The 26,127-nt window shown below is 35.7% G+C and overlaps 1 protein-coding gene and 1 long non-coding RNA gene across 2 annotated transcripts in view; one reads left to right on the plus strand and one right to left on the minus strand.

Annotated features, from left to right (window-relative positions):
• LOC122529012 overlaps positions 1-14,816 on the plus strand; it is a 130,144-nt gene extending 115,328 nt beyond the window's left edge. Inside the window, exon 3 of the mRNA XM_043654725.1 lies at positions 14,528-14,816. Coding sequence (XP_043510660.1) covers positions 14,528-14,630 — 103 coding nt within the window. The 3' untranslated portion in view covers positions 14,631-14,816. The remainder of the gene's footprint in view (positions 1-14,527) is intronic.
• Positions 48-24,974, minus strand: LOC122529013. Its single transcript, XR_006306720.1, has 2 exons — positions 23,850-24,974; positions 48-608 (listed from the first exon to the last, which is right to left on the minus strand). It is a non-coding gene; the product is annotated as an uncharacterized LOC122529013 (long non-coding RNA).
• Between the last annotated feature and the right edge of the window lie 1,153 nt (positions 24,975-26,127).

Consider the following 26,127-nt stretch of genomic DNA (forward strand, 5'->3'; position numbering starts at 1 on the left):
TTCACACGATGGTGTCTAAAACGTAAAATAAATTGCAACACCAACGATTATGACATTCCATTAGTCTTCGTCTGATATCGAATATTGCGAGGATCGAATATCAAACTGAGTATCGTAAATAATTCAGCAAAATACATCAAGAAACATTATAAAATATTACGACGCTACAGCTTTGACAAATATCAACGAAGATTTAACATCGCATAATCGGTAACAAACCACCAACTGAAAATTAGCGACACTCATTATCAGTGCCGTTTGTTAAGAATAAACGATATAACAATATTTCTAGAATCTAAAAGCGTCTGAGTATCTCGCAGTAGCAATTAAAGGTTAAATCTAATCTCTAAATCGCGTGATCTATGTTGGAGCGAACTTTCAAGCGCGAATTGTCATTCATCGTAAAATCGTATATACATATATCAAACTTTCAAGCTTCTCTTCCCGTTTCAAATGACAAGCACGTCCGATTGATAAAGCGAATGGTCGAGCATTCTCGTCGCCGTGGTGGTCATCGTCGTCGAGGTTCGCAGACGTGGTCGATCATCGGTGCATGCCCCAGCCGATGGTATAATTGCGGGAAGACCTTCCCGTGCGTTGCAGACGATCTGTGGAAAAAAAAAGAAAAGTCGCGGCATCGACCGCCTAGCGTGAGAATACGTGACCGAGCTAGTGAATCTGGGATCCGTGAGCCCACTGAATCGATCGATCGGTCGATGAGAAAAATCTACGTATTTCCTCGAACTCGGTTCTCACAGGAAATAAATTTGGTGTGTCTTGGATAATGTGGAATCAGTGGAAGTTTTTTTTTTTTTTTTTTTTTGGAAATAATCTAATGAGCCGAAGCAGCATATGGTTCCAAACGAAAAACGGAACAACGATTCCAAATGCTTCTGAAACTTCTACAGAGATATAAATTTCCTTTCTTTCTTGTTCTACGAAATTCGCAAATTTCGAATAATTATTATTAAGATTGGAACGTACAAAGTTAATGTCTCTAAATTTTCTTCTAGTGAAGAAAGAGTGAAATTTGTTTAATTTCTATTTTCAGCTTATTTTCGGTTGAATACAACATTGATTCTACGACAATTCTCCAGATAAAACTGTCTAGAATTATTTCGATCTGAAGATGCAAATTTTACCGAGGACTATTGCCGTAGAAATCGGTCTTATTTTTCGATTATATTGTGTACCCGATCCGAGTAACAATCGTGAAATGTTCTCGAAGAGTGATTCATCTAACTTCAATTAGAAAACCTCACTGATCAATTCTTTTTTGATAGATGTGAATAGACGATAGCAAATAATAAATAAATACCACGTAATTTACATTTTTCATAAAATATACGTACACACGTTAAACGTACAATATTACGTAATTTACATTTTTTATAAAATATACGTACACACGTTAAACGTACAATTCGTCACGTAATTTACATTTTTTATAAAATATACGTACACACGTTAAACGTACAATTCGTCACGTAATTTACATTTTTTATAAAATATACGTACACACGTTAAACGTACAATTCGTCACGTAATTTACATTTTTTATAAAATATACGTACACACGTTAAACGTACAATTCGTCACGTAATTTACATTTTTTATAAAATATACGTACACACGTTATATCGGAAACAAATATTGGAAACAAAGATTTTCTAGTTGACGGGATGAATTTCTGTCTCTCTCGCAATTATTCACACGTGTGTAATTTACGTGACGTTTAAAAGAAAATAAATACAGAGGAAACGAAATGAAAGGGAACGTCGAAAAAGAAATTTCTTTTCACTAAATAATGTAACTCTCAAAAGTGGAGGATCTCCGCCGGCTCTGAATAATTTCAGCCCGAGCTCTTTTCAACTGTCAGGGAATGTTTCCCCTTTTAGTTTAGGGAACAGAGATGTTGTGTATTGAATCTTAACCTCTAATGAACACGTGTTTCCTTGAAAGCGCTCCGTCGGTCTTCAGGTTATGCTCTCAAGAATGTATAAATAGGGATTCCCCGTCTGTGTTTCAATTAGCCGTTTCCTCAAAAAGTCTCTCTCGGCGACTCTCTCGTGACTATCGAAAACACGAAACTCACTCTCAAGTGTCGAAAATTTCAAACTCGCTGCCCCGTTGCTTACAGATACATAAAAATCATCGTGAGAATAACATCCGGAATATAAACTGTATACACACGGGAAATTGTTTAAACAGAAACAAAGGAAATGCGCTCTAAAGAAACTTTTTTTTACATTTTTGAATGTGATCCAAATACTTCAAAATCGAATTTCTCTCATTTACGTTGTATTGTCAAACTTAACGTAAATCAGTGAAATAATCCCGCGTTAATTATTTAGCAAACGATCTGCCTCCGATTATTCGATAAAACAATTTTTCAGTTTATTTTTGTATTTTGTATTTTGCTTCTGTGAACATAGAATTTCTCAAACAGTGTCTGTCTCAAGTGTTGTCTCTATTTCAATGAATGATCACTCGATTTGTTCGGGCACAAGACGAAACTCCATTTGCAGAAGCATTTTATTTCTAAAGTGGAAATAACAAATTTCAACAAAGGATGCGAATGATACTTCTTAATTGTTACTTTTCACCTTTGTTTCGAACAAACTCTATCAAACTCTATCGTACCCGGGAACAAATAACGATTTCCAACGACGGTTCACAGTGCGTGGCGACATCGGAACGCGCCAAGAATCCCCCGTCGAAAACGACAATTACGCGAGATCCATTACACTTACAAACAGCAGCGAGCGTGTAATGAATGATTTATATTTCAGCTCGCTTCATCCACGATCCGTGGATCGCTGCGATATAAATGGACGCGAGCGCGCGCCATCGTAGAGGCCGTGGAAGATCAAAGCGACGCGACACACGCGCGTTGAAAAGCGTGGAACGGCGAAACAAGAAAAAAAAAAAAAAAAAAATAAAAGAAAAATAAAAGAGCGTGGCCGAGGGAAAAAATGTCGGCCGACAGTTTGCAACGACAGCATCTTTCGAAGGGGTTATCCGCGGGGATGCAGCGTACGCTCTCTCTTTTATTCAGCGAGCGCGCGCGCGCGCGTACGATTGCGAAAGTTTCAGTAATTAACGCGAACGGTCGCGCGCCGCCAGCCGACGTTTGTTTCACCGTGAAAATCTTTGGTTTCGATGGTTTAAACCCATGGTCCACACCCTCCCCTTCCGGCCGTGGTAAATTTCGAGGAAAATTCGCGCCGCTTCGATTACAGTTACGAATAAATTGCACTCTCGTTGGAGAGTTGCACTACCGCGGCCGAAAAGGAGGGGAAAAAAGTACAGTTGAACCGAATGTTAAATGTTCACCTTTAGAGAAAGGTGAAGTAGGACGACGGAGATTGACGATGATGGGAAATTTTTATTTTTTTCCTATTTGTCTTTTTTTTGACGAGGAGAAGAAAAATACGTGACACTGTGATTTGAATAATATTAGTCAATATTTAAATAAAAATGAATATTTTTCTTTTCAACTCTTCAATGATTACAAAAAAAAGAAACTTTAGTATACATGTGTGTAAATCATTGTGATTCAAATAATATATAAAATTAAATCGAATGTAAAATGTTCCATTAGAAAAAGGTGAAGTGAACTTGGTGGGAAATGAACGATGATGGGAAATTTTTTTTTTTTTACGAGAAGAAGAAACATACGTGACACTGTGATTTAAATGATGTTAGTTAACAGGTATAGTTAAGTAAAAATAAATTCAACTCTTCAATGATTACAAAAAAAAAACTTTAATATATATGTGTATAAATCATTGTGATTCAAATAATATATAAAATTAAATCGAATGTGAAATGTTCCTTTAGAAAAAGGTGAAGTGAACTTGATGGGAAATGAACGATGATGGGAAATTTTTTTTTTTTTTACGAGAAGAAGAAACATACGTGACACTGTGATTTAAATGATATTTAATCAACAGGTATAGTTAAGTAAAAATGAATTCAACTCTTCAATGATTACAAAAAAAAAAAAACTTTAATATATATGTGTATAAATCATTGTGATTCAAATAATATATAAATTCAAATAATATATAAATCGAATGTTAAATGTTCTTTTAGAAAAAGGTGAAGTACGATGATGGGAAATTTTTATTCTTTTCCCTCTTTTTTAACTAAGAAAAGAGAAACGTGTGATACTGTGATTTAAATGATATTAATTAACAGGTATATTTAAATAAAAGTGTACATTTTTCTTTTCAATTCTTCAACGATTACAAGAAAAGAAGCTCTGACATAAATTATTACTAATCAAATAATCTTAATTGAAACAAACACGTATCTTCAACTATGTCTTTCTTTTCAAGTAAAAATCAATATTAATTTTGTCAAAAAAGTACCTAGCACGATATGTATAAATCGTTACAATTCGAACAATATTAATCAGTTAACAATATTAAACAGATCCTTTTAATCGCATGCATAAATAAAAGTCAATATTAAACCTGAATATTTTCAATAATTGTGAAAAAGAAATCCAAATATCAAATAACACTAATTATCAGTGTTTCAGTCTGGATCCAGATAAAAAAAGAATCAATTAATTACGTGATTGTGAAAAGAAAACGTTTGGAACAAGTTCTATATATATTCGTAATAATAGGCACAAAGATCGCGAAACGTTACGTGAAACGAAATGAATCGTTTATCGTTCGGCAAGCCGTATAATTCGAATACATTCTGGACAAGTGGTAATTTATCCGGAGCAAAATGTTCATAATGTTTCATCGATTATCCTCCCTAAAATTGTCACGACTGGCTGATGTTAATTAATACACGTTGCATCCAATGCATAAAGGCCGAGGCCGGAGCGTGTTTGCGCGTTAAACAATATTCTGCATAATAACGTGTCGCTGTTCGACAGAATCGATTTGCCACGCGGGGACGCGCGGGGCAGACTTTTCCGCCTTATCCGAGATCCGCGAAAACGTTGGTGACACGTTAAAAATGCGCCCGCCACGCTTCCCCCGCCCAAGATAGTAATTCCCCGCGAAGTTGTAATTTGTTTGCCGCTTTGCGCCGATCGGCCCGGCACAGAGATTTTTCCAAGAGTGAGGAAAAATTGGAAATTTTCTTCGCGCGAGCGTTTTATTCGAAGCGCGACGCGGAAACGAAACGTCGTGATAGATTATCTTTTAGCTGGGGGGGGGGGGGGAGGATACGTTTGGTATTAGCAATTGTTATTAGGAGTCTATCGATAGTTTTCTTACACTCGTGTTGATCGTTTCACTGATTCTAGATAAATATGTTTAATATTTTTCTAACAATTTTTGATATTTAATCTTCGTTGGTATTTTTATTACGATCGAGGTGACAAATGATCAAATTGATATTGATATTCCTATTTTTTTTTCATATTTAACAAACTGTCAGATTTCAAATTTTTTTCTTTGTACAATACTTGTATGAAGCATGCGAATGTTTTTTTTTTTCAATTGATTTTCATTCTGACATGATAATGACAGACCCACTCGATTTAATTAATATCGTTCGAGTTATGATAATTCATACATACAGTATATTTAGATACATATTGATGGAGTAAACGATCGTAACAATGTAACGAGAAAATATATATTTTAATAGCTTATAAATTTACCATAAATACGTAAAAATCCATTACAGGGCATAATGATTGCATTAACTGGAATCGGACTTGAAAATCACGGGGAGAGAAAAAAAAAAAATCTGTGACATTACGATTTTATTATTGGATTTTAACTCGAAACCACGAGTCGTCGACGAACGTCAACACGCGAGCAACATTGACGTTTGATATTTAAATAGTAAACTGTGGCCCCGTTGCGTATTGCTTTTACAAACATCATTTTGATTTTACGCCGGTGTAAACGAAACCGACATATTTCATGAATAAAACCGTTTGTTATTCGACGACGATAAAAGCATCAATTTTCGGCATTTCGTCCCGATCGAGTGTACAGTTGTTGAATACCTCGTTTCGTCACTTTCTTCTTTCACAATCTACGACGAGAGAATACGTTTAAACTGTAGATACATACATTGCTCGTTGTTAGATGAAGTAAAAAATAATGTTTAATAGATAATATAATATAATATATATAATTGTAGATTATAGTAAAAATTCACTGTAGTGTATCATTGAAGTAATTAAATAGTGTTATATTAAAGAGTTTCGGTACTTGGAGAAATTATTTCTTGGCCACAATCCAGATTCAGTATTTTTAACAAATATCTTTTATTCTAATTTCCACTGTTACCGATTTAAATTTCTCACCTAGTAAAGTGTGAAATGTGACATTTCCAAATTGGTCCAATAAAAATTCGACAACACGACAATCGGTGTGTTTAGATATTTTTTTTCTCGCGAAAGCAGGAATCTTTCAGTAGCACGTACGATCGGAGCACAGTCGAAACTTCCGGTTCGACTTGCGAAACATTTCCCCTATCGCGGCGTTGGCTAAAGGATATTGCACGTGAGTTGAAAGGAGGGGAGGGTAGAACCATTTTTTTTTTTTTTTTTTTTTTTTTTTCTCCACAAATCATGAGAAATCGCGAACGGCCATCGTATGGAAAACTTTCGGTAGAAATCAGATTTATCGGCGTGCCGTAATTTTTTTGCAGAACAGGAACGGCTGCGTCTGCCAGCCGAGAGATAAATGAAAACGCGGTGACGAGAAGTTCCGAAAAACGATTGGAATAATCTAGTCAAAAAAAGTATATTTCGAGTATCGATCCGTTACAATGCAAGTGAAATCAACGCGTGGCCCATTAACTCCTCGTAAATGATGCAAACTTCGATTTTCATTGAGTTTTTTTTATTGAAAAATACATGTGCGAAAAAAAAAATATATATATATACGTATAACATATTTTGCGTATAATATTGTAATAATACATTTCGTATATGTTGTATATAGTGACACGTTATATTATACATTATATTACACGTTACATGTATATTTGATATAACACTAATTCATCTATGAACGACAATTTTCAATTTAGCAAACAAAAAGGATTTATAATATTCTGAAATATTTAATCAAATGTTAAACGAAGTTTAACCGAACAATTATGTGCACTAGTAATAAAAATTTCTTTGTATTTCACTTTCTAATATTTCTTGAGGAATAGAAGAAATATACATGTACATGTTTCATGTATAATATTGCAATAATATATTTCGTATATTATACATATTATTACACATTATAACTCATTACATTATATGTATAATACATAGCACATGACTAAATATAAATATAGTTATATTTACTACTACATTTACTACTGACTTACTACATAAATATAGTTATATTTGACATGACATCGACGATCATTTTTCAATTTTTGCAAACAAAAATTTGTAATATTTCAACGAAGCTTAACCAAACAGTTATGTATACTATTTTGTTCAAGCTTGACATACTTTCCAGCAAAAAAACTTAAATTCAAACTTAAAGACCCGACAAATTAATCCACAAAAATCAGATCCTGCCAACTGGCTTCAACTGAGTGTTAAAACACTGAGAACCACCAAAGGGAAATTCTATTATCGAGCATTTGCATTTCCGAAAGGAAGTCACCAATGTCGTTTCACGCGGGCGCGACTGTCCCCTGGTAATGACAAAAGAGGGTGATGAGAGTTCGGAAGGAAGACGGAAGGGAATGCCTCGTTTCACGGGACATTGAATTCCCCGGACAGGACACGTCCAGTCTGCTAATATATTCTTAAAAGGTTGTCTATCGTTCGGGCAAACGCGAGCACGATGGCTGGGAAAGGGGGCGAGAGAGAGAGAGAGAGAAAACGATGGATGAAGAGAAAATAGTCGAATTGAAACGGGTGAAGGAAGTCCGAACGAGAGAGGTTGAGACCCAGCGACGTGTCAATCGAGCGTGAGAAATATTCGACTGCGTGAATATTCGAGGAAGTTTTCTTCGCTTTCTCGTTTGCATCACGTCACCGGTTCGAGGCTTCTGCTTGTCTAGGATCCTCTGCCGAGTGTCGCCGGTGCGCATCGCCGCCTCAGTTTCGACGGGCTGTTTGCAACCGATTTCCTTCGGTGAAAATAGCCGGTCATCGTTCGAGTTGGCGAGGAAATGTCGGCTTTCACAGGACATCGGTTCGACTGCCTCACTTGGAAGACAGGACTTATCGCCTTGGGATTTTCAACGACAGGATCATTTAGTTTTAGGGCACTTTTATGGAGATTCTGGCAAACGTAAATGAGAAGTTCGACGGGCAGAGCGTGGATTTTTACTCGGTGAAAGTTTCATTCTTAATTGGGGGTTGTCGTAATTCAGAGATAGCCTTCGAATTTGTAATTTCGAACTTTAGAATCACTTGGTTTCGGAATCTTTATAATTGATTTTTGTCGTTCGAATCTCTGCTACGGAGTATATGATATAAAAATCAAATATCTTGAATCTAACATAAATTACATAAATTGATTTGGTTGAACTAACATTATTAAAATACACGAGTGGAGGTTTAAAGAAGTAACAATTTAAATTCGACGAAATTGCCTGAAATTTTTAATTTCCAAAATTTCTGACTTTTGAGATGAAAATTCGACCAGCGCGACATATAATCGAATTTGAAAGCACGACTGAAAAAAAGAATTGAAGCTTTCCAGGGAATAACTACATTAACCACGCAATGGAACGTGAAAAATTAAAAAAAAAAAAAGAAAAAAATCAATACTTTATTCGAGCATATTTCACGAGCATTTTAAATGAATAATTTAAGACCTAGTTTACTAAATTCCAATTTTGAAACTGATTGCAATGGAAATCGACGAAAAGGCAATTAATGCAGAAAATGAATTGAACCTCTGCTACACAATTAACAAAATCCAAGTGCACGTAACTGAAATCGAACAGATTGCACTTTGCAGCAACTTGAGTCAACATTCAATGGAAAACATTGGCGAAGATTTTAATTCGGTAGAATATTCTTTTTCTCTCTCTCTCTCCCGCCGCCTCGAAGAGAATGGATTGTGTAACCATTAAGACGTCTTTAAGATGGAATCGCTAATCTGGATGCTCGATCGCTTTTCCTCGCCCGGATCCGAGCAGAAAGCTTCCACCCAGGATTGACGAGAGGAAACTTGCTGAGCGGAGTAATTAAGGCTAGTGTGTCGATGATCGGACTTAACCCAGGGCCCTCCAGCACGAGAAAGAGCGTATCGATCGATCTTGACGCCACACTAGATTAATCGTAAGGGTAGGGGAGGCATCGTCTGGATTTGAATGGTACAAATTGAAACCCTTGTAACTTCCTGGTACTCGAGGGCCCGGGCTTTCCCAACTTTGGAACATAGAAATTCGCAATTTCGCAAACTCAATGAACCGCGATCGCGAGACGGAACGACTCCTCCTCGATTCCACGAATTATCTCTCTCTCTCTCTCTCTCTCTCTCTCTCTTTCTCCGTGTTATTAATTGGAATATTTTTTCAAAAGAATTCTTTTCGATTTAAATTGTTGCTTCTATTGATAATTTGCGCGTAGGTATTTCTTAAGTTTTGATGAGATGGAGGAAAATCGAAGACTTGCAATTTTGCTACAGTGAGATATCTTCAGTTTCCAGTGACTCGAGCGAAATTTCAAATTAAAACGTGATCAATTCACATTCTGATAGTCAAATTACAATAGATTTGTAATTATGTAACTATTACTATTGTGATAGACTTGCAATCAAATTGATTTTTACTATGAAACGAATGTCTATAATTTAGGTTTAGACTCGGTGCAAAGAAACTTTGTCTTCGCGACTACAAAAGACATTTGTAAAACTGGTTTTGGGTAGCTATTCCGCGGGCAACGAGACGACGTACAATTCAATAAGAAACAAAGATACTCGTTAATTACGTTAATTAAATTTTCCACGTGGAACTGGAATAGAAAAACTATCGCAAGCTGATGAAAACTCCTGCCCTCTGTAGAAATTTTAATTAATGCCGTTGGAAAGATAGATCCTCCAGAATGCAGAAAGACTGCGTATTATTACCGCAGATGTGTCGAAAACCCACGACGCAGGAGTAATTCAGACGCGGAGTTTGTTCTCCCCTTGGGTTTAATTTCTACACTGACCTACATCATCATCTAATTTCTCAATGATCAGGCAGACTCGTATTGCTCGATATCCTCTGAGAATTATCTACATATTCATCTCGTCATTTGTACACCTTTGTTCGCTCTCTGTCAATTCTGAAGAATCAATTTCTGCAGCTTTGTTGAAAATTTTAAAATTTCTAGAGTCCGCAAAGATTAAAATAATCCCATTTACGTAGCTCGTATAATTCTTTTTTTCACTTTTTGCTTCAAAAAGAAGTAAGATTTATTTGCTTCATTCTCTCGTGCAGATTATGTTCATTGACCATTGAAATTAATAATGTTCAACTAACACGAAATTTCTAATATAACGTAAACGACAGTTAAAAAGTTGTTCGTCCTACTTGGCACGGGCGACATTTTTACATTTTATCCTGCAAACGTAACAAGCAACAAGATAAGACAAAGTTCGTGTAATTATTTTTGAAACCATTCTTTGAAATTCCCAATAAACGCAAGCAAGATTCGAAAATTTTACTATTCGACAAATATTACAGAATACGATCAAAGAGTCGAATAGAATCGAATATTACAGAATAACAATTCGACAAATGTTCACAGAATCACAATGCACCATCGAAGAATCAAACGATCGTGTGGCGACACGTGTATTTTTAAAAACGAGTTCAACAGTGGTGATGTTGAATACAAATGAAGAAAGAAGAAGAAAAAAATAGCAGAAAATATATTCTCAATCAATTGAAGCAAACGGTCGTCACAAAGATGCTTGCTACACATAAATTAAAGTAAATATGAAAATCAAAAACGAACAGACATAGAAACTTAGAAATACAGAATACGTAAATTAGAAATAAATATTGAAATAATATAAAAATATTATTGTTATGGTTTCTTGTCAACTCTCGTGATATGTCTATTTAAAAGAATAGAAATCTGACAGAAATTCGACAAATGAAAAAAGTAGAAAAAGAAAAATAGCGGAAAATATATTTTCAATTGTTAAGAATCAATTGAAGCAAACGGTCGTCACAAAGATGATTTTGCTACACAAAAATTAAAATAAATATGAAAATCAGAAACGAACAGACATAGAAACTTAGAAATATAGAATACGTAAATTGGAAATAAATATTGAAATAATATAAAAATATTATTGTTATGGTTTCTTGTCAACTCTCGTGATATGTCTATTTAAAAGAGTAGAAATCTCTCTGACAGAAATTCGACAAATGAAAAAAGTAGAAAAAGAAAAATAGCGGAAAATATATTTTCAATTGTTAAGAATCAATCGAAGCAAACGATGCTTGCTACGCATAAATTAAAATAAATATGAAAATCAGAAATGAACAGACATAGAAACTTCGAAACATAGAATACGTAAATTAAAAATAAATATTGGAATAATATAAAATAAATATTATAATATTTAAAATATTATAAAAATTTTTAATATTTTAATTTAAAATATTATAGAATAAATATTATTGTAAAAAGCTAAAATATTTATAATATTTTAATTTAAAATATTATAGAGTAAATATTATTGTAAAAAGCTCTGTAGCAGAATCTAATTCGACGAATATTACAGAATACATAATCGAAGAACGAAACACGATCGTTTATGAATGTATTGACGTGGATACAGCCGTGTTATCGGATCGAGGCACGCTGGCTGCGTCGTTACGTAAACGCAGACCGTCGAGTTCCACGACGACAGGATCGTTAATAACCTTGCATTACAGCTTTCGCCGCGATGTACGACCGTCACCGGCGCCCTCAACCCGCGTCGGTGGTCCTCCGCGTTCCCTATTTTACGGCGAATTAATTATCAACGCGGCCGCGCGCCCCCCATGCAGGCGAAACGGAGACGACCCCACGTTTCACGGCCCTCGACCGACTACATCGCCGAGTACAATGGAATTACGAGGCCCCTATGATCCTCTCGCTCTGATAAATAATTTCTCTACCTTGTTTTCACTTGCTTCTCGTGCCTCTCTGTCTCGAGATACCTGTCCAACCCTTTCACGCGACAATCAGTCGTACCCCCTCCTCTTTTGGATTTCTGCTGGATCGATGCTGGCGTCCATTCACGGCTCGAAACTTCGTTTAACTTCGATTTGGAGACAGGTGTGACGAAAGTCTCGGATCGCGTTTGTGTTTCATACTTACTGCGTCATTGTCAGTATGATATTCAGCTACGCAGCAGAACTCCGTCTGTTCTGAACTCCGAATTTTCATCGTGTTCATTCGGCTCGAACGCACTCTTGTTGATTAAATTCACTTATTCGAACTTGAATTCCCATTGTATCGAGCGAGAAATCGGTGGGAGTAGGGAGGAGAAACTAGTGAATTCCCATTATGCGAACGCCAATTGTATAAACTATCTGTCTTTCCCCCCGGGGGGAAAGTTCGCGTGATCGGCGATTTTAAATAAAAGGAATTTTATTTAACTTTGACGATACTGAATAATATTAATTATTATATAATAATAAACTAAGATTAGATACCCTATTATATTAATTTAAGAATAAATTTTTTATAGTTACAATTGAATCATTAAAATAATATGGCGGATTTTTAATCTTTTTAGAGAAATTTGTTATTATCCACGATAAGATATACTTAAATGATATTTGTGTACTCTTATTAAAATTTATAAATAAGAATTAATTATTAGATAAAAATTTTCTAAAATAATATTTTCAATCAAAATGTAATATATTTAAGCGAAAGATTCTAAATTGAAACGTATCAATAACTTGCCGCTGCACTTGGTAAATCGTCGAAAGAATTGATAAAATTGTTCTTTCGATAAATTTCTGAAATCACGACCTCTTTACATTTTGACGTCTAATTGTATGATTCGCAGAAATATATCCTAACTAAGAACGAGGAGAGAAATTAGAATCAAAGGACACGCAGATGAAAAGATTGTATATATATATTGTGCAAGACTATTCAGTTCCATGCACCGTGCTAGTTTAAGGGTGAATTTTTAATTCCTTTGGTTAGCACGAGGACAATCTCGCTTGAATGGCTTGAATATCTCGGCTCGTCTAATGATAACTTATCGCGGACCATCCATTAACCGAGGTTTCATTATATACAGATAATCCTGTAGAACCGGAAATTTAATGTAGCGACACGATACAAAAACTTATCAGACGATGAAAATAATAAAACGCGCCGTGACAATGTCCACTAATATTAATTAAATTTTGGCTTTTTCTTATGATACTTTGTCATGTGACTGAATTCGTTGTTTTCATACATTTCTTTTTTTTTTTTTTTTTTCATAAGTCGTAGGGATAAACGTGGCAGAACGAACTAGTTACAGGTTATAATAGAGAACAGGCTATAGCTAAAATCCTTGGCTTCGATTACAGGATCTCGTTGCGACGAAGAATTGGCTTATCCTAGATCAATTTCGCAAACTGAATCGCTTAGCCTACTCCATTTCTGCGATCATAAACCGCATAGAGACTGTTGCGTAACCAGCGCGACATCGATCCTGTCTTCTCGTTTCATGTACATTTTTATTTCGCACATAAAACTCGTGAAATGATATTATAATATATAATTAATCAGAATTAACCTGTCGAGTTTCTAAGATTCTTAATTTCTTTCTTTTTCAGGAAACTGTGTCATTCTTTTTTTAAATAAATTACAAGTACGTTTGCAACATCGATAAAACTCTTTATAATAGAACTCATGAAATATTGTGAAATATTTTTATAATATATAATTAATCGAAGAAATTAACCTGTCGATTTTCTAGGATTCTTAATTTCTTTCTTTTTGGGAAATTGTGTCATTTTTGTTTGAAATAAATTACAATTCACACTTGCAACATCAATCTTATCTCCTCAGTCTTTATGCAGATTCTTATTTCAAACATAAAATTCGTGAAATATTATTACGTGATTAATATATTAATCGAGGAAGACGAATTAACTCGGATTCTTAATTTCTTTCTTTTTTGGGAAACTATGTCATTTTTTGTTTGAAATAAATTACAATTATATTTATACGTGCAAAGAGTAGAATTAATTTTACTACTTTTTACTCACTTGTTCTATGATAACAATATTAAATTCGATCATCCTTACGATTCTAATGATTTGATTAATAAGTTAAACTTCCCAAAAAAGAAGACGCGTTTCTTCCAGAAATTGTACAATTTCTAAGACTAAAACTTCTAGAACTAAAAGAAACTAAAACTAAAATTCCCAATGAAACTTTCTGTCTTTTTTTAGTCTGACCTTCGTACCATTTTGTGTAAAAGTTTCTTTAATTAATTCCGCGACTGCCTCGATCACCGGCACGGATGGATACCGCTAAGTTCACTACTATGAATTTTAATTCAAGTTACACGCAGCTTCGAGGGGAAGCGAGAACTATATTACCCCGCTATTGAAATATATCTAATTCCAGGCGACTTCTAAGTGTTGCTGACACCGAGCACGAAGCTGAAAGGGAGGAAGGAAGCAGGAAGTTTCAACAAGCCAGACAGGTTTCCAAGTCGAGCAAAGAATAGACCGGCGCAAGTGTATCCAACAATGGCAACGTGATAAGTCCGTTTAGATCGTCTTTCCTCCGTGGATCCTTTTTCCATTTCATTTACCCTTACGATCTTCGTCAATCTCATCTTCCTCCATCGCCAGATTGAGGAATCATTCATTGTTGATGCAAGAGTGCAAATCAATATAAAATATTCAAATTACGTTACTTTTTCACGTGCGATTTTTCACCTGGGCCCAATTTTGTTCATCGTATCATCAATTGACGATAATCCCTTTTTTCTTAATTTTTTTTTGGATTTCTTTTCGCATAAATATGAACGATCTATTTTCGTGAGAATAGTTTAGTTTTGGAAAAGTTTAATTTTTTATCGCTGGACCTACGTAAAAACAATTAACCCTGAGAATTGTTTGTTGACAATTTTTTTAGAAAATTGGATTTCTTTTTTTAAAGCGAATATAAAAGCAAAAAATAATTCCTTTTTCAGGGGAAATTTGAAAGAAGAATAGATTTGTTTTTCTAAATCTGTGGAAAATTAAAAAAAATTGAAATACTTGGAAAAAAGAACAAAATGAACCACAAATATTTCGCTAAACGTTGTTTGTACATATGTGAATCGCAGAAATCTACAAACCACCTACCGTGTGTAAAACTATATACCAAACTATATACCAAAGTTTTAACAGCGTTTATTACAATATTTATTCTATAAAGCAACTTTTAACGCTACCACCGACTAAAGTACAAAAGTCGAAACGAAAAAATTAAAGTGCAGAAAAAAATTGTACAACGCATGAAGCGGAAAAAAGTCCAGTTCGAATCCCTAAAGGTACACCGTCTTGAAATTTCTGCCGAAGAAATTCGAAGCAAGTTATTTCGATCGCTTTCGGTACCACCAGCGTCAAGTTCCCAAAGATATAAAATCGCACGAACGTTCGCAATCTACCCCGAACGTGTCCAAAACACCCAAAACATTCGAAAACAATTGATTTTACGACGAGACGAGATACAGGAGTTGGATTGACACGAATCGATTCGTCTGTAGCGCCAGAAGGCTTGACCGAATGAACGCGAACTGTGAGAAACAAGAGAGTGAAATTCCTCGAGATGAATGCGCGTATGCACGGTGATAGAGACTTTAATATCCAGCGATGGGAAATTTGGCGAGAGAGAGAGAGAGAGAGAGAAAAAAACCACGCTTCCCGCGGCGAAGAGAGAGGAAAAAGGAAGCGTGAAAGGCCGCGTAAAATCCAAAATAGATGAGGCGAAATGGTCGTCGACGATACCTGACGAAGGACAAAAACCGAGGGAAGCTTTTGGCGAGACACAAAAGATAAAAATCAGGGGGAGAAAAAAAGAGAGAGAGAGAGAGGGGGGGAGAGGGAGGAGGGGAAAAAATAAAAAGAGAAACGTGATGAAGAAAAAACTGAGCCGTACGCAGGCCGGCTGGAAAAGTAATTGAAGCTTCAATTGCCAAATAAATTGGCTCGAATTTCTATCGCCCGTAGTCTTTCCGCCGTTTCCACCATTTTTCCCGCCGGACCTCGCGTTTACCCGCCAATTTCGCTGGGACAAAGTAGCGGCGGCGTGCATCAATCACCGGGGGTAGGTAAACCTGGTGAATTTCCCCGGCCCTACGGTATCTTTGTGCGTGTGAAGAATGAAACACACCCGGCCCGCTGATTGTAATTATACGAACGTTATAACCTTTCGACTACGATTTAATGGATTTCCCTGCAATTTTAACTAGTCCATCTATATCGGTTATTTCGCTTTCATGTTTCACGTGTGGACTCTGGGTATTTCCCGGCATGTTGTAAAATTGATCGAGAATTCGAGAACTGTTTTGAGGGGAATTGTTTTTCTGGATTTGCGTACGGCGATTGTTTTCTGTGCTTCCACTTTTCGGTTAATTGCGTAGTATTAATGCAGCAATGCCGTTATTTCAGAAATATAGCGCAATATAATTTAAAAAAAAAAAAAGAGAGAATTCGAGGGGAGGAGCTGCTTTGTTGAGTTTGATGTGAAATGTAAAACGAGTGAAAGAAACGATGAAGCGAGAGGAGTGCGATCTATGATATTTTGGTAAGGTGATTTGTTTTTAATTCTTGTACTAGAACTATATAATTTTATTCGTGTGTACTTTTTAATCCATTTTAAATAAAAGTTTTCATTTTAAAACTTAAATTATTGTCGATAAAAGTACGATAATTCTTTGAGATGAACAACAATGTTTTGGTGATTTTATTTTTTTGGAACCATATGCTTTTGTTATGCCAATATATTTCATTGCGCCTCTTTACTTGAGAACTCGATTAAATTTTCGTGTCGTTTTAAATAAATGGTAGTTCCACACTGAGAAATTCGACTGACAAATTTAGAATCTCTCGTTTTTGCTACCATGCCTGGTTATCTTAAGATTGGCCTAATCTCAAGTGCCAGTAGTCTCGTAAACTTTATCTTCACTCGTTATGGTAATTTCCTACCGTGCTTTATTATCACATTAACTAAAATTTATCTGTCTTGATACACTCGTTTTGAATTAATTAGATTAAACGTAGATACAAAACGAATTATACTGTAGCACAAACAATAGTCTTGGTCTAAATTCTAATTTTGAAGTTTGAAAGCTAGTTAAAATTCATGTCAATGTAAAAACTTTGTTATTCCATTCCAATCAAACGCTTGTATGCGAAAAAGATACAATTGTATTGTACTAAAATTTACAGGAAACAGTGATAAAATTTAAATGGCTTACACGACCACATAATTCGATCCCTATCTCAAATTATTTTACAATTTATTTAGAGAAATACTACTACAAACAATTACATTCTACTCTGCTAAAAATTACTCTCACATATATTGTACAATAATATTACTTTGTTAAGATGACAATATTTCCTATTTCAAGTGTTTTCCAAGTTTTACGAATGATCACGTAAACACTGCAGAATAATCCAACAAAATGATAAATACTACTCTTTTCACTGCGACTTTAAACCCTAGTTTCCCAAAAAAAGTCCTCGTATTCACGTACGCAGATACGTGCGAGTCTCGATATCCAACAATATAATAATAGAGACATTAAAAAACCAGTCCAAGCACAATCCAAACGATATCGCGTAGATATAAAATAAATATTATTCAACCTCTCTTCCACATTTCCAACGCAATGACCATGTCGTTTAACCTTTATCCCAGCCGGCAGACTTCCAAGCTCAAACAGCGCCGCGCGCTGTTTCAACATTTACGTATAATAATCCTCGAAAACTGGAACTTTCGAGGGAATTTAACGCCGAGGGGGGAGGAAGGGATGGATATCTTCATCTCTCTTGGCGTAACTCGCAAATGCAAACAAGCAATTTGCCTCGACGCATCGTATCGTACGTCAAACGCAAGAGGGGTGGCTTCAGACCCCATATATGCACGTATATAAACATATTGAAAATAATCTTGCTGCCGATTATTCGTATCCGTGTTCCACGAATGTCTCGCGAATTTCACGAGAGAACCTCGCGAGGCGTTGAAGAGGAGGAGAGGGAGTGTGGAATATTGACCAGGGACGAATTAACCGTACGACTGAATACAAATGGGTTCATTTGCAAAGGAAAGAACAGCGGGAGTTCCGGCGGACAAACAGCCGGCCGAAAACCTCGTTATTATTCTTCCATCCTCTGGCGTCTTTCGTGGCGTGGCGTGGTCCTCGATCCCTTCCAAATCCACCTACAATCGAGCCCGACTTCGTGGCTGACAAACGATCAAAGGGGGGGGAGGGAGAGAGATCGACATAAATTTAATTAACTCGCAACTCGAGTCGATGTTCTCCCCCATTCGCGCGTTAAAACTTTTCCGAGGCGTTGAAACACGCCCTAATATCTTTCCATCGTCCGATCGTTCGTTTCAGTGTTTCTCTCTCGTTTCGGTATTTTTTTTTTTTTTTTTTGCTAGTGTTAATCACGGTTGAGATTAGTCACCGATTTCGTATTAACCCGTTTTAGGGACCAAACATTAGAAGAGTAGAATCTTTGGTTAATCTCCAGAGGTTTGGTAAGATTCTTCGGAAATTGGAATTTCATTGGAACAATTTCTAGCAACGAAATAATAACAAACGAGTGAGATTGTATCGTATCAATTTTTCGATGGAATTTATTGTTAACGTCGTGGCAGCCGAAATTCCAAGCATTTGCTTCTTTCACTCACTCAGATTCCTTAAGATTTAATAAAGTTTGAGGAAACTGAAATACTTGTTACAACGTTGTCGATTTTTTTTTTTTTTTTTTTTTGTTTAAATTGTAATTCCTTGCTTTATATTCCTGTAATTTTAGCTCGATAAAATAACGGGTTATTTTATTTTATTTAACATTTCGTTTCGCAAAAGCAAACTTTTATTGAACTATTTCACTGCTCGGTCCATAACAAACGAGTTAATCTAAATACGTTTTTCACCAGTACGCATAACCAGTTAATACTAACTCGCATCACATAATGTAATTATTTATTAACGTAGAAGTATTGGACCAAGTGGAAAGTTTTGCATTTTTTGTTGCAAATATTCTTACATTACATTTGTAGGATTAACATACTAGGCTGGAATATTATACAGAGATGTTTTGGGAGCCTATGTACTAATTTTTTAAACTCGTCCTTTGTTAAATTATTTCGTGACTTTAAATCATCCAATTTTGAGTTTTGATTCAATAATTTAATACTTGGTTTCAAAATGAATTAATATTCCAGTTTGCAATTATTGCCTTTTTTTCTCATTTTTTTTTGAATGAAAACTTAAACATTTTTGACAAGTCTAAAAATGACAATAAAAAACAAGGAATAAAACATTACAACGAGAAATGATAGAATTTCCCATTAAACCCAATACCTCTGACACTCGTTAAACACTTACAACCATTTTACTATATATAATAATTCTTCTATCGCAAACCAGAGAGCTACCAAAAAGTAACATTTAAATTAATGTTTAATCACAGTACGTGTAGAAAATACTCTCACGATGCAGTGAACAAATATGTGAAAAAGAATCGAGGGTTTCTACCTACGCGTTATTTATTTAAAAAAATATAAAAAAAAAAAGATAAAAGAAAGAAGAAGTGTCAGTGCCACACGGAAAGAGTATCCAACAAGAAATGAAAACTCGCGGGGGGAGGGGGGGGGGCAAGGAAGAAAAAATCATGCAATGCAACTTCTTGTCGAGATTCGATATTTTTCGCGAGTGACCAAAGCTGAAAAATAGTGGCGCTTCAAGATTCTCGACCGGTGAATGTTGCACCGACGTGCAAAATTTTCGCGAATTCGACGGATTCGCGCAGAATTTTTTGCATCGGGCGAAAGGGAACTCCACTGGTTGGAGAGGGGTTGATTATACGCACGGATTTTAATTAGCAAAGAGCGAAAGAGACGCTTTCAGACGCTTCCCTGTGAGAACGTTAATCCGCTGATTGTTGCAAGTTTTCAGAAGCCTTCGAAATGATAATTGTTCAGCGTTGAAACGTTAAAGCTTTTAAAGGCGAGACGAAGATTGCTTCATTAGTCGGGGTAGGTAATAATTGAGCGGCGAAATAATTTAATAAACAGTCAGGTGGGCAGAATGCAGTTGAAAGATAGAAAATGATAAGCTTTCCAGCATTTCGAGCTCCACGGGTATTTATCCTCACTTAAATGTGACTGAAGCTTTGGCAAGTTTTAAATTGCGCGAGACCGTGTGAATTTTCGAAGTTTTCGTCATTTCAATTCTCTTTTAAATGAGAGTAAATTATACGTATTTTTATTTCTTAATGCACTGATCGACACATATGCAGGAATTACTGCACGATAAGTTGCACATAATTATATTAGACTCGTACTACAAAATATGAAATATTATTAGTGTAACAAGCAGCTAATTTAAAAAAAAAAAATTTTTATAGAACAAAGTTTTTATTATGTATAAATGAATATAAATTACCACATATATTTGAGAATTAAACGACAATCATAGTACTGTAGATTATTATAGCGTATAAACGAATAAAATCAACTATTTTTGGGTTTTTTTTTTATCTTTATTCATTGTACCGTGAGTCAAAATATGTGGAAGTTATACCACATAATTAATAGAATAGAATTTTGCAAAAATACTTATATGTTTATTTTACATATCTTGTAATTATTCAGGAAATAAGAATGTATAAAGGATTAAATGAATTTTTCTGATCACCCTATACAATTTCTAAATGAATTGATATTTTCGGAATATTTGATTATATTCCAAGAAACCATTTGAGGATCAACGTTTTTGCGAATTTACAAATTACAAACTCTCCATGAAGTTCACAAACATCGAATAGAAATCTACAAAAATCCCTGTATTTCCAAACATGTACAATTTTTGAAGATTCCAAATTCTCGTCCATTTGAAATTCCAAAGCTTCGAAAATCCGCAAATCTCTTGATATTCTAGTTCACATTTTGAAGCTAGAAATCGGAATTAATATCAAATATCTTCCCCTTTTCCCTCTTTTACGAAAAACCGCGACGAACATTTTAAAAAAGCTTCGACATGTACTGCGTTTTTAACCTTTAGAAGATCGACAAAAACCTGTCGCTTTGATGATTAATGCTAATTAATGAGCATTTATACATGTGTGTAATGATCAATCGTATAAACCATTTCTGAGCCTTTCTAATTAACATTAAAATTATCGATGATTAAAGCACAACATTTTCATTAAAGACGTTAAAATAAAAAATAAAAAAATAGAAAACTTTGTAATACAATGAAGCACGCAAGCTTTCATTTATGTATTTATATAACCATTTAAATTTCCAAAAATACACTGTTCTACATCTGGAAAATTTCTAGCAAAAAATTATAAATTGGTCATTTTGATCATTTCAGTGGTTCTAGCATTTATATTTGTTCGTACTAAAAAAAAAAAAACTTCCGTATAAGCCAAACATTTTTACAGATATCCCGTAAAATATATATATAAATTTTAAAACTTGGAGGTACTTCGTTTGTAAAATTTCGCATTTATTTGAAAAATTTCATATTTCACACGACGTGCAAATTGTGTAAATAATACAGTGCGGGACAGAAAAGAGATTAAAAGACAATCTACAATCTTACAAAAATACAATTACACGCGTTTAACATAATAAATACAATGTACACTCTAGGTTAAATATAATTGTCACTTTGATCACTTTCACTTCACAGTGTATTATAAAACACGCCACGTAGACAAATGTTACGAATTTTGATCTTCCTTCCATCCACCACTGTACGCTTACGTGCGAATTTTTTTTCTTTTACGAAAAAATAAAATCGTTTTTTTTTCGTAAAAAAAAAAAAGAAAATTTCGGATACCTCTAAAGGTTAAATCGCCGTCGAAAAAAACCGATACGATTTATTTTTATAAATTTCGTGCAGCAAAGATCCAGTTGGTGAATAGTTGCGACTCCGCGAGGGGAGGAAAAAAAAAGAAAGAAAAAAAAACACGGAGTGGCTGAACGAAATTACGGGTGGAACGCGTTTCGAACGGACGGATGGTGAATCTTTCGCGAACAGAGGCGGACGACCGCTCATTAGCAAACGCGACGCGTTTTCGCCTCTCCTCCTGCGATTACCCACCATCCCGGTGTGTATCAGAGGCGAGCAGCTTTAAAAAAACATCACGGTGGATAGGTTTAAACGTGCTATTATATGGAGTAACACGTTCCTCCTGTGAAACCTAGGGTTTGGTTGGCGCGACACAACTGCTGCATGTAGTTAAACTACTCGCGTTGGGTGGTGCTCGCCGTGCAATCTCGAAATTGACCGGGCAACTTGCGAGCACGCACGCCGATAAAAAGGGCTCGCGCGCGTATCACCGTGATATATGCAGACACCGAGGGAAAATATTTTCGTTGATATCGCCCACCGAACTTTCGTCTAATGAACGTTCTCGCGGAGCCAGCGTGATTCGTACGTTCAACCCTTAAAACTGATAAATTGTTCAATATCAGGTGGTATCGTTGACGACACTGACTCGACATTGATAAATTGACTTTGTTTTATTGTATCAAACACACGTTGTAAATAGATTGCAGATGTTTGCGCGTTTCTGAGAATCTCTGATAAAAGGGGAGAAACAAGTTTTTATATTTCCTTCAGATCTGCGCACAAAAATTGAAAATGCAGTTGCACTTAAATCTGCAATCCACTTGTATTGTAAATTATATGTTACAAGTGTTTGGAACATTCGACGCGAGAAATTTTCTTATACACATTTCTCCGGGGAAATAAGACCAACTTCGATTTTTAAACGATAATTATTAACGATCTGAATAGACTTGCATGTAATACTTACATTTCTCGTCGCTCGGATCAAACACCCCCCCGTTGCCTGTATCCAAACTTATTTATTATCAATCGAATGATCACCAAGACAATGAGTCAGAGAGTACGCTGAATCGAGGAGACTGATTTAAGGGTTGTCGTAGGGCTCGCCGTTCTCATTATCAGAGAATTATCACTGGGCAGATGGTGCATGATCGAGGTAAACAAACGAGAGTGGACGAAATACTGTATGCGAGGACGGTTTATTTGCGGTTTAATTTGCGCTGATGTACAGATATACTCATGCAAAACGAACATAGCGACTATGTACAGCTCGTGAACGTGCTCTCCAACCTGCAACGAGGCGGAGGTTCGACACGTAAAGCGGAGAGAATTCACGAAAAAAAAAAAAAAAAAAAAAAAAAAAGAAAACAGAGAGACGGAGAGACGGAAAGAAGAAGAAACAACACTCTCGATTGGTTCATTATTCCCGATCGTTTGTTCGACGAATTTAAATGAAACGTGATGCGTTATCGCGGTCGCGTTGCGATTGGGATTGAAACAAACGCCGGAGAACGACAACGTTTTATTCTTTCGACACATATTGACAGAGGCATAATAATTGATACATAAAATGGAAAAAAAGAAGAAAAAGGTAGAAGCTTCTCTTCGTCAAGAACGTCCTTGGCTTGTCGATTCTTGTTATACACAAGTTATGCGAAAATTAGATTATTCCATTTGTGTGAAAACGTCGCGAGCAATGCGTGATAATTAAGTGGTGTTTTTTTGTTTTTTTTTTTTTTGTTTTTGTTTTCTTCACTTTATATATATATATACGTATATATCTTATATGTAATATATGTGTACGTATGTATAACATGTAGGTAAATAAATATATAATATATGTACAAATAATACCTAGGCGAACGCCACTTCGCGTTAAGATGTCGCCACCCCGAGCCGGGACTGCCGTACTGCAACAGACACCCGAAACACTGTCATCATCTGCGTTTGGCATTTCAAAGTGAAGAGAAAGGTCTTCAACCGATTCGGTTGCATGCCGATGAAGAGAATGCAACAATCGTTCGCAACGCACACGCAACACAGACACATACACGTCAGACACACGCACACACATACACACGGACACACGTCAGAAGTTAAAAATGAATGAAAATTTACGAAAACGAAAATGGCCTGCAGTTGTAGGGGATGATTCTTCGTGAAAGAAACAGAAGATACATTGGCATAATCTCTGGGACATTGTTTCTGAAAGAGATTATTACTTTTTACTCTGAGAGCTTGCTCGGACAGAGAAATACGAAGTTTCGTTCAAGCTGTTTAAGCATTTTGAAAAATAGAAAACCGAGTTGGAACCGATAGAAAATACCCTCTGCGGAAATAATTAGTGAAATGATAAAGCGGTTAATGGTTGTTCACATTTCTTTCTACTGAATTGTTTGTCCAACTTCGACTGTGAACATAAAAAGCTTGAATTAATAGCGTGAGAGATTTCCAAGATTTTAATATTATATATTCCACATAAGAGGACTGGATTATGCAATTTGAATATATTTCTTTTACGGAGAATCACCGTACTTGCAGTATTAGCAATCTGACTGAAATCAAAAGTCGTATTTCAGCCCCTGCTTTATACGTATTTTTACTCCGTCGCGAACGTTGCAAAGAGAATATTTCATTTCCATTAAAAAATATTCCGAGTTCAAATAGAAGAGGATAATTACCCAGCTATTTAGTTATTAACTCGTCGATAGAAAAAAAACCTGTATTTTATTAACCTGATATTATTCCCGGTTTTTTTTTTTCACTAATACCATTTTTTTAAATTTATTTTTCATCTTTATGCAATCGTTTTTCATCTGTTTATATGACACGTTTCACTTACATAGTGAATTAAAACTACTAAAATTTCTTATATATATCATTTTTAACTACTTCTCTATTATATCGAGCAATTGTTAATTTTTGAACTTCGAATTAAATTGAAAAGTCTACAATTAAAATTATAATTAAAATTCTTCTTCCTCCCAATCAAAGAACATTCTAATTAGAAAATTAATTAAAGTCAGATATTCTCTTCTGTTTAAAAGTAAAAATATTTTTTCCTTTTTTCTACCAATTAAATCCAGATAATTCCAATTTCTCAGCACACTCTGACCTAACGAAACTTCCCGACAAAAATCTTCCAAACGTCGGCGGACAATTTCTCTCGCCCATACCGGATTTAATGAAAAAAACTACTACTAATCGAACGCGAACTATAAAGCAGCAACAAAGTTTGCTGCAGCTCTAACAAAAAGAAGTGTGCTTCGTTTGCTGGTGGTGGAAAATTACGTGGAACAACGCGAAATACCCGACTCGCTGTGGTATCCCGATTTATCTCGGTTTAAAAAAAAAAAAAAAAAGAAAAAAAAAGAGAAAAAAGAAAAAAGAAAGGGGGGAAAAGCTTTCGAATCAATTATCACGATTTCCAGTGTGCCAAAGGGCACAACCGTTACACGATTAAAACCAGCGAAACTTCGCGATAGAAAGTGCGAGAGAGGAGGAGAGAAAGAGAGAGAATGGCCCTGGCCTCGTTCAGAACGTAATCCGACCGGGAAAATTGCAATTTCCACACGAGGCTAGGAATAACCCCGTACGATGACATAAAATATATCATCACGCGTGTGTGCTTGGCCGTGGCTTGGCTCGGTCGCTTTTTAATTGTCTTTCGTTCGCCCTGAATTCGGACTTTCTGTCGCAGGAATTGTCGCCGCTTTTTCCTAGCGCCCGCTGATACGTTCATCATGTCGGTGAATTAAACAACTTCCGTCTCCGAGCCGGCAAACAGCGGGCGGGCAACGTTCGATGGTTCGTTAGAACGTTGCTAGAAAACTAGTTGGAAAAGTCCCTGCAGAATGGACATTCTTCTCTGTGCAACGTTTCGACGTAGCGAGTGATTGTAACGGGGAACGAATCGCAGAATTTTGCGACGTTTTCGGCGTGTTTCCTTTTTCTTTCTTTCTTCTTTTCTTTTTTTTCTTGCGCGATTTTCTGAAATTTCGAGATAAACACGCTTCTCTCCCGTGAAATTTTATTTCGACGAGAGAATATCGTCGAATTTATCGTAATTTAAAATATTCGTCTCGCGGAGTCGCAAAAGTGTCGAGTTTTTGTTTCATCGTATATGTACCGA

Source organism: Frieseomelitta varia, unplaced genomic scaffold, assembly GCF_011392965.1.
Source record: "Frieseomelitta varia isolate USP_RPSP 00005682 unplaced genomic scaffold, Fvar_1.2 scaffold_275, whole genome shotgun sequence".
Taxonomy (NCBI): Eukaryota; Metazoa; Arthropoda; class Insecta; order Hymenoptera; family Apidae; genus Frieseomelitta; species Frieseomelitta varia.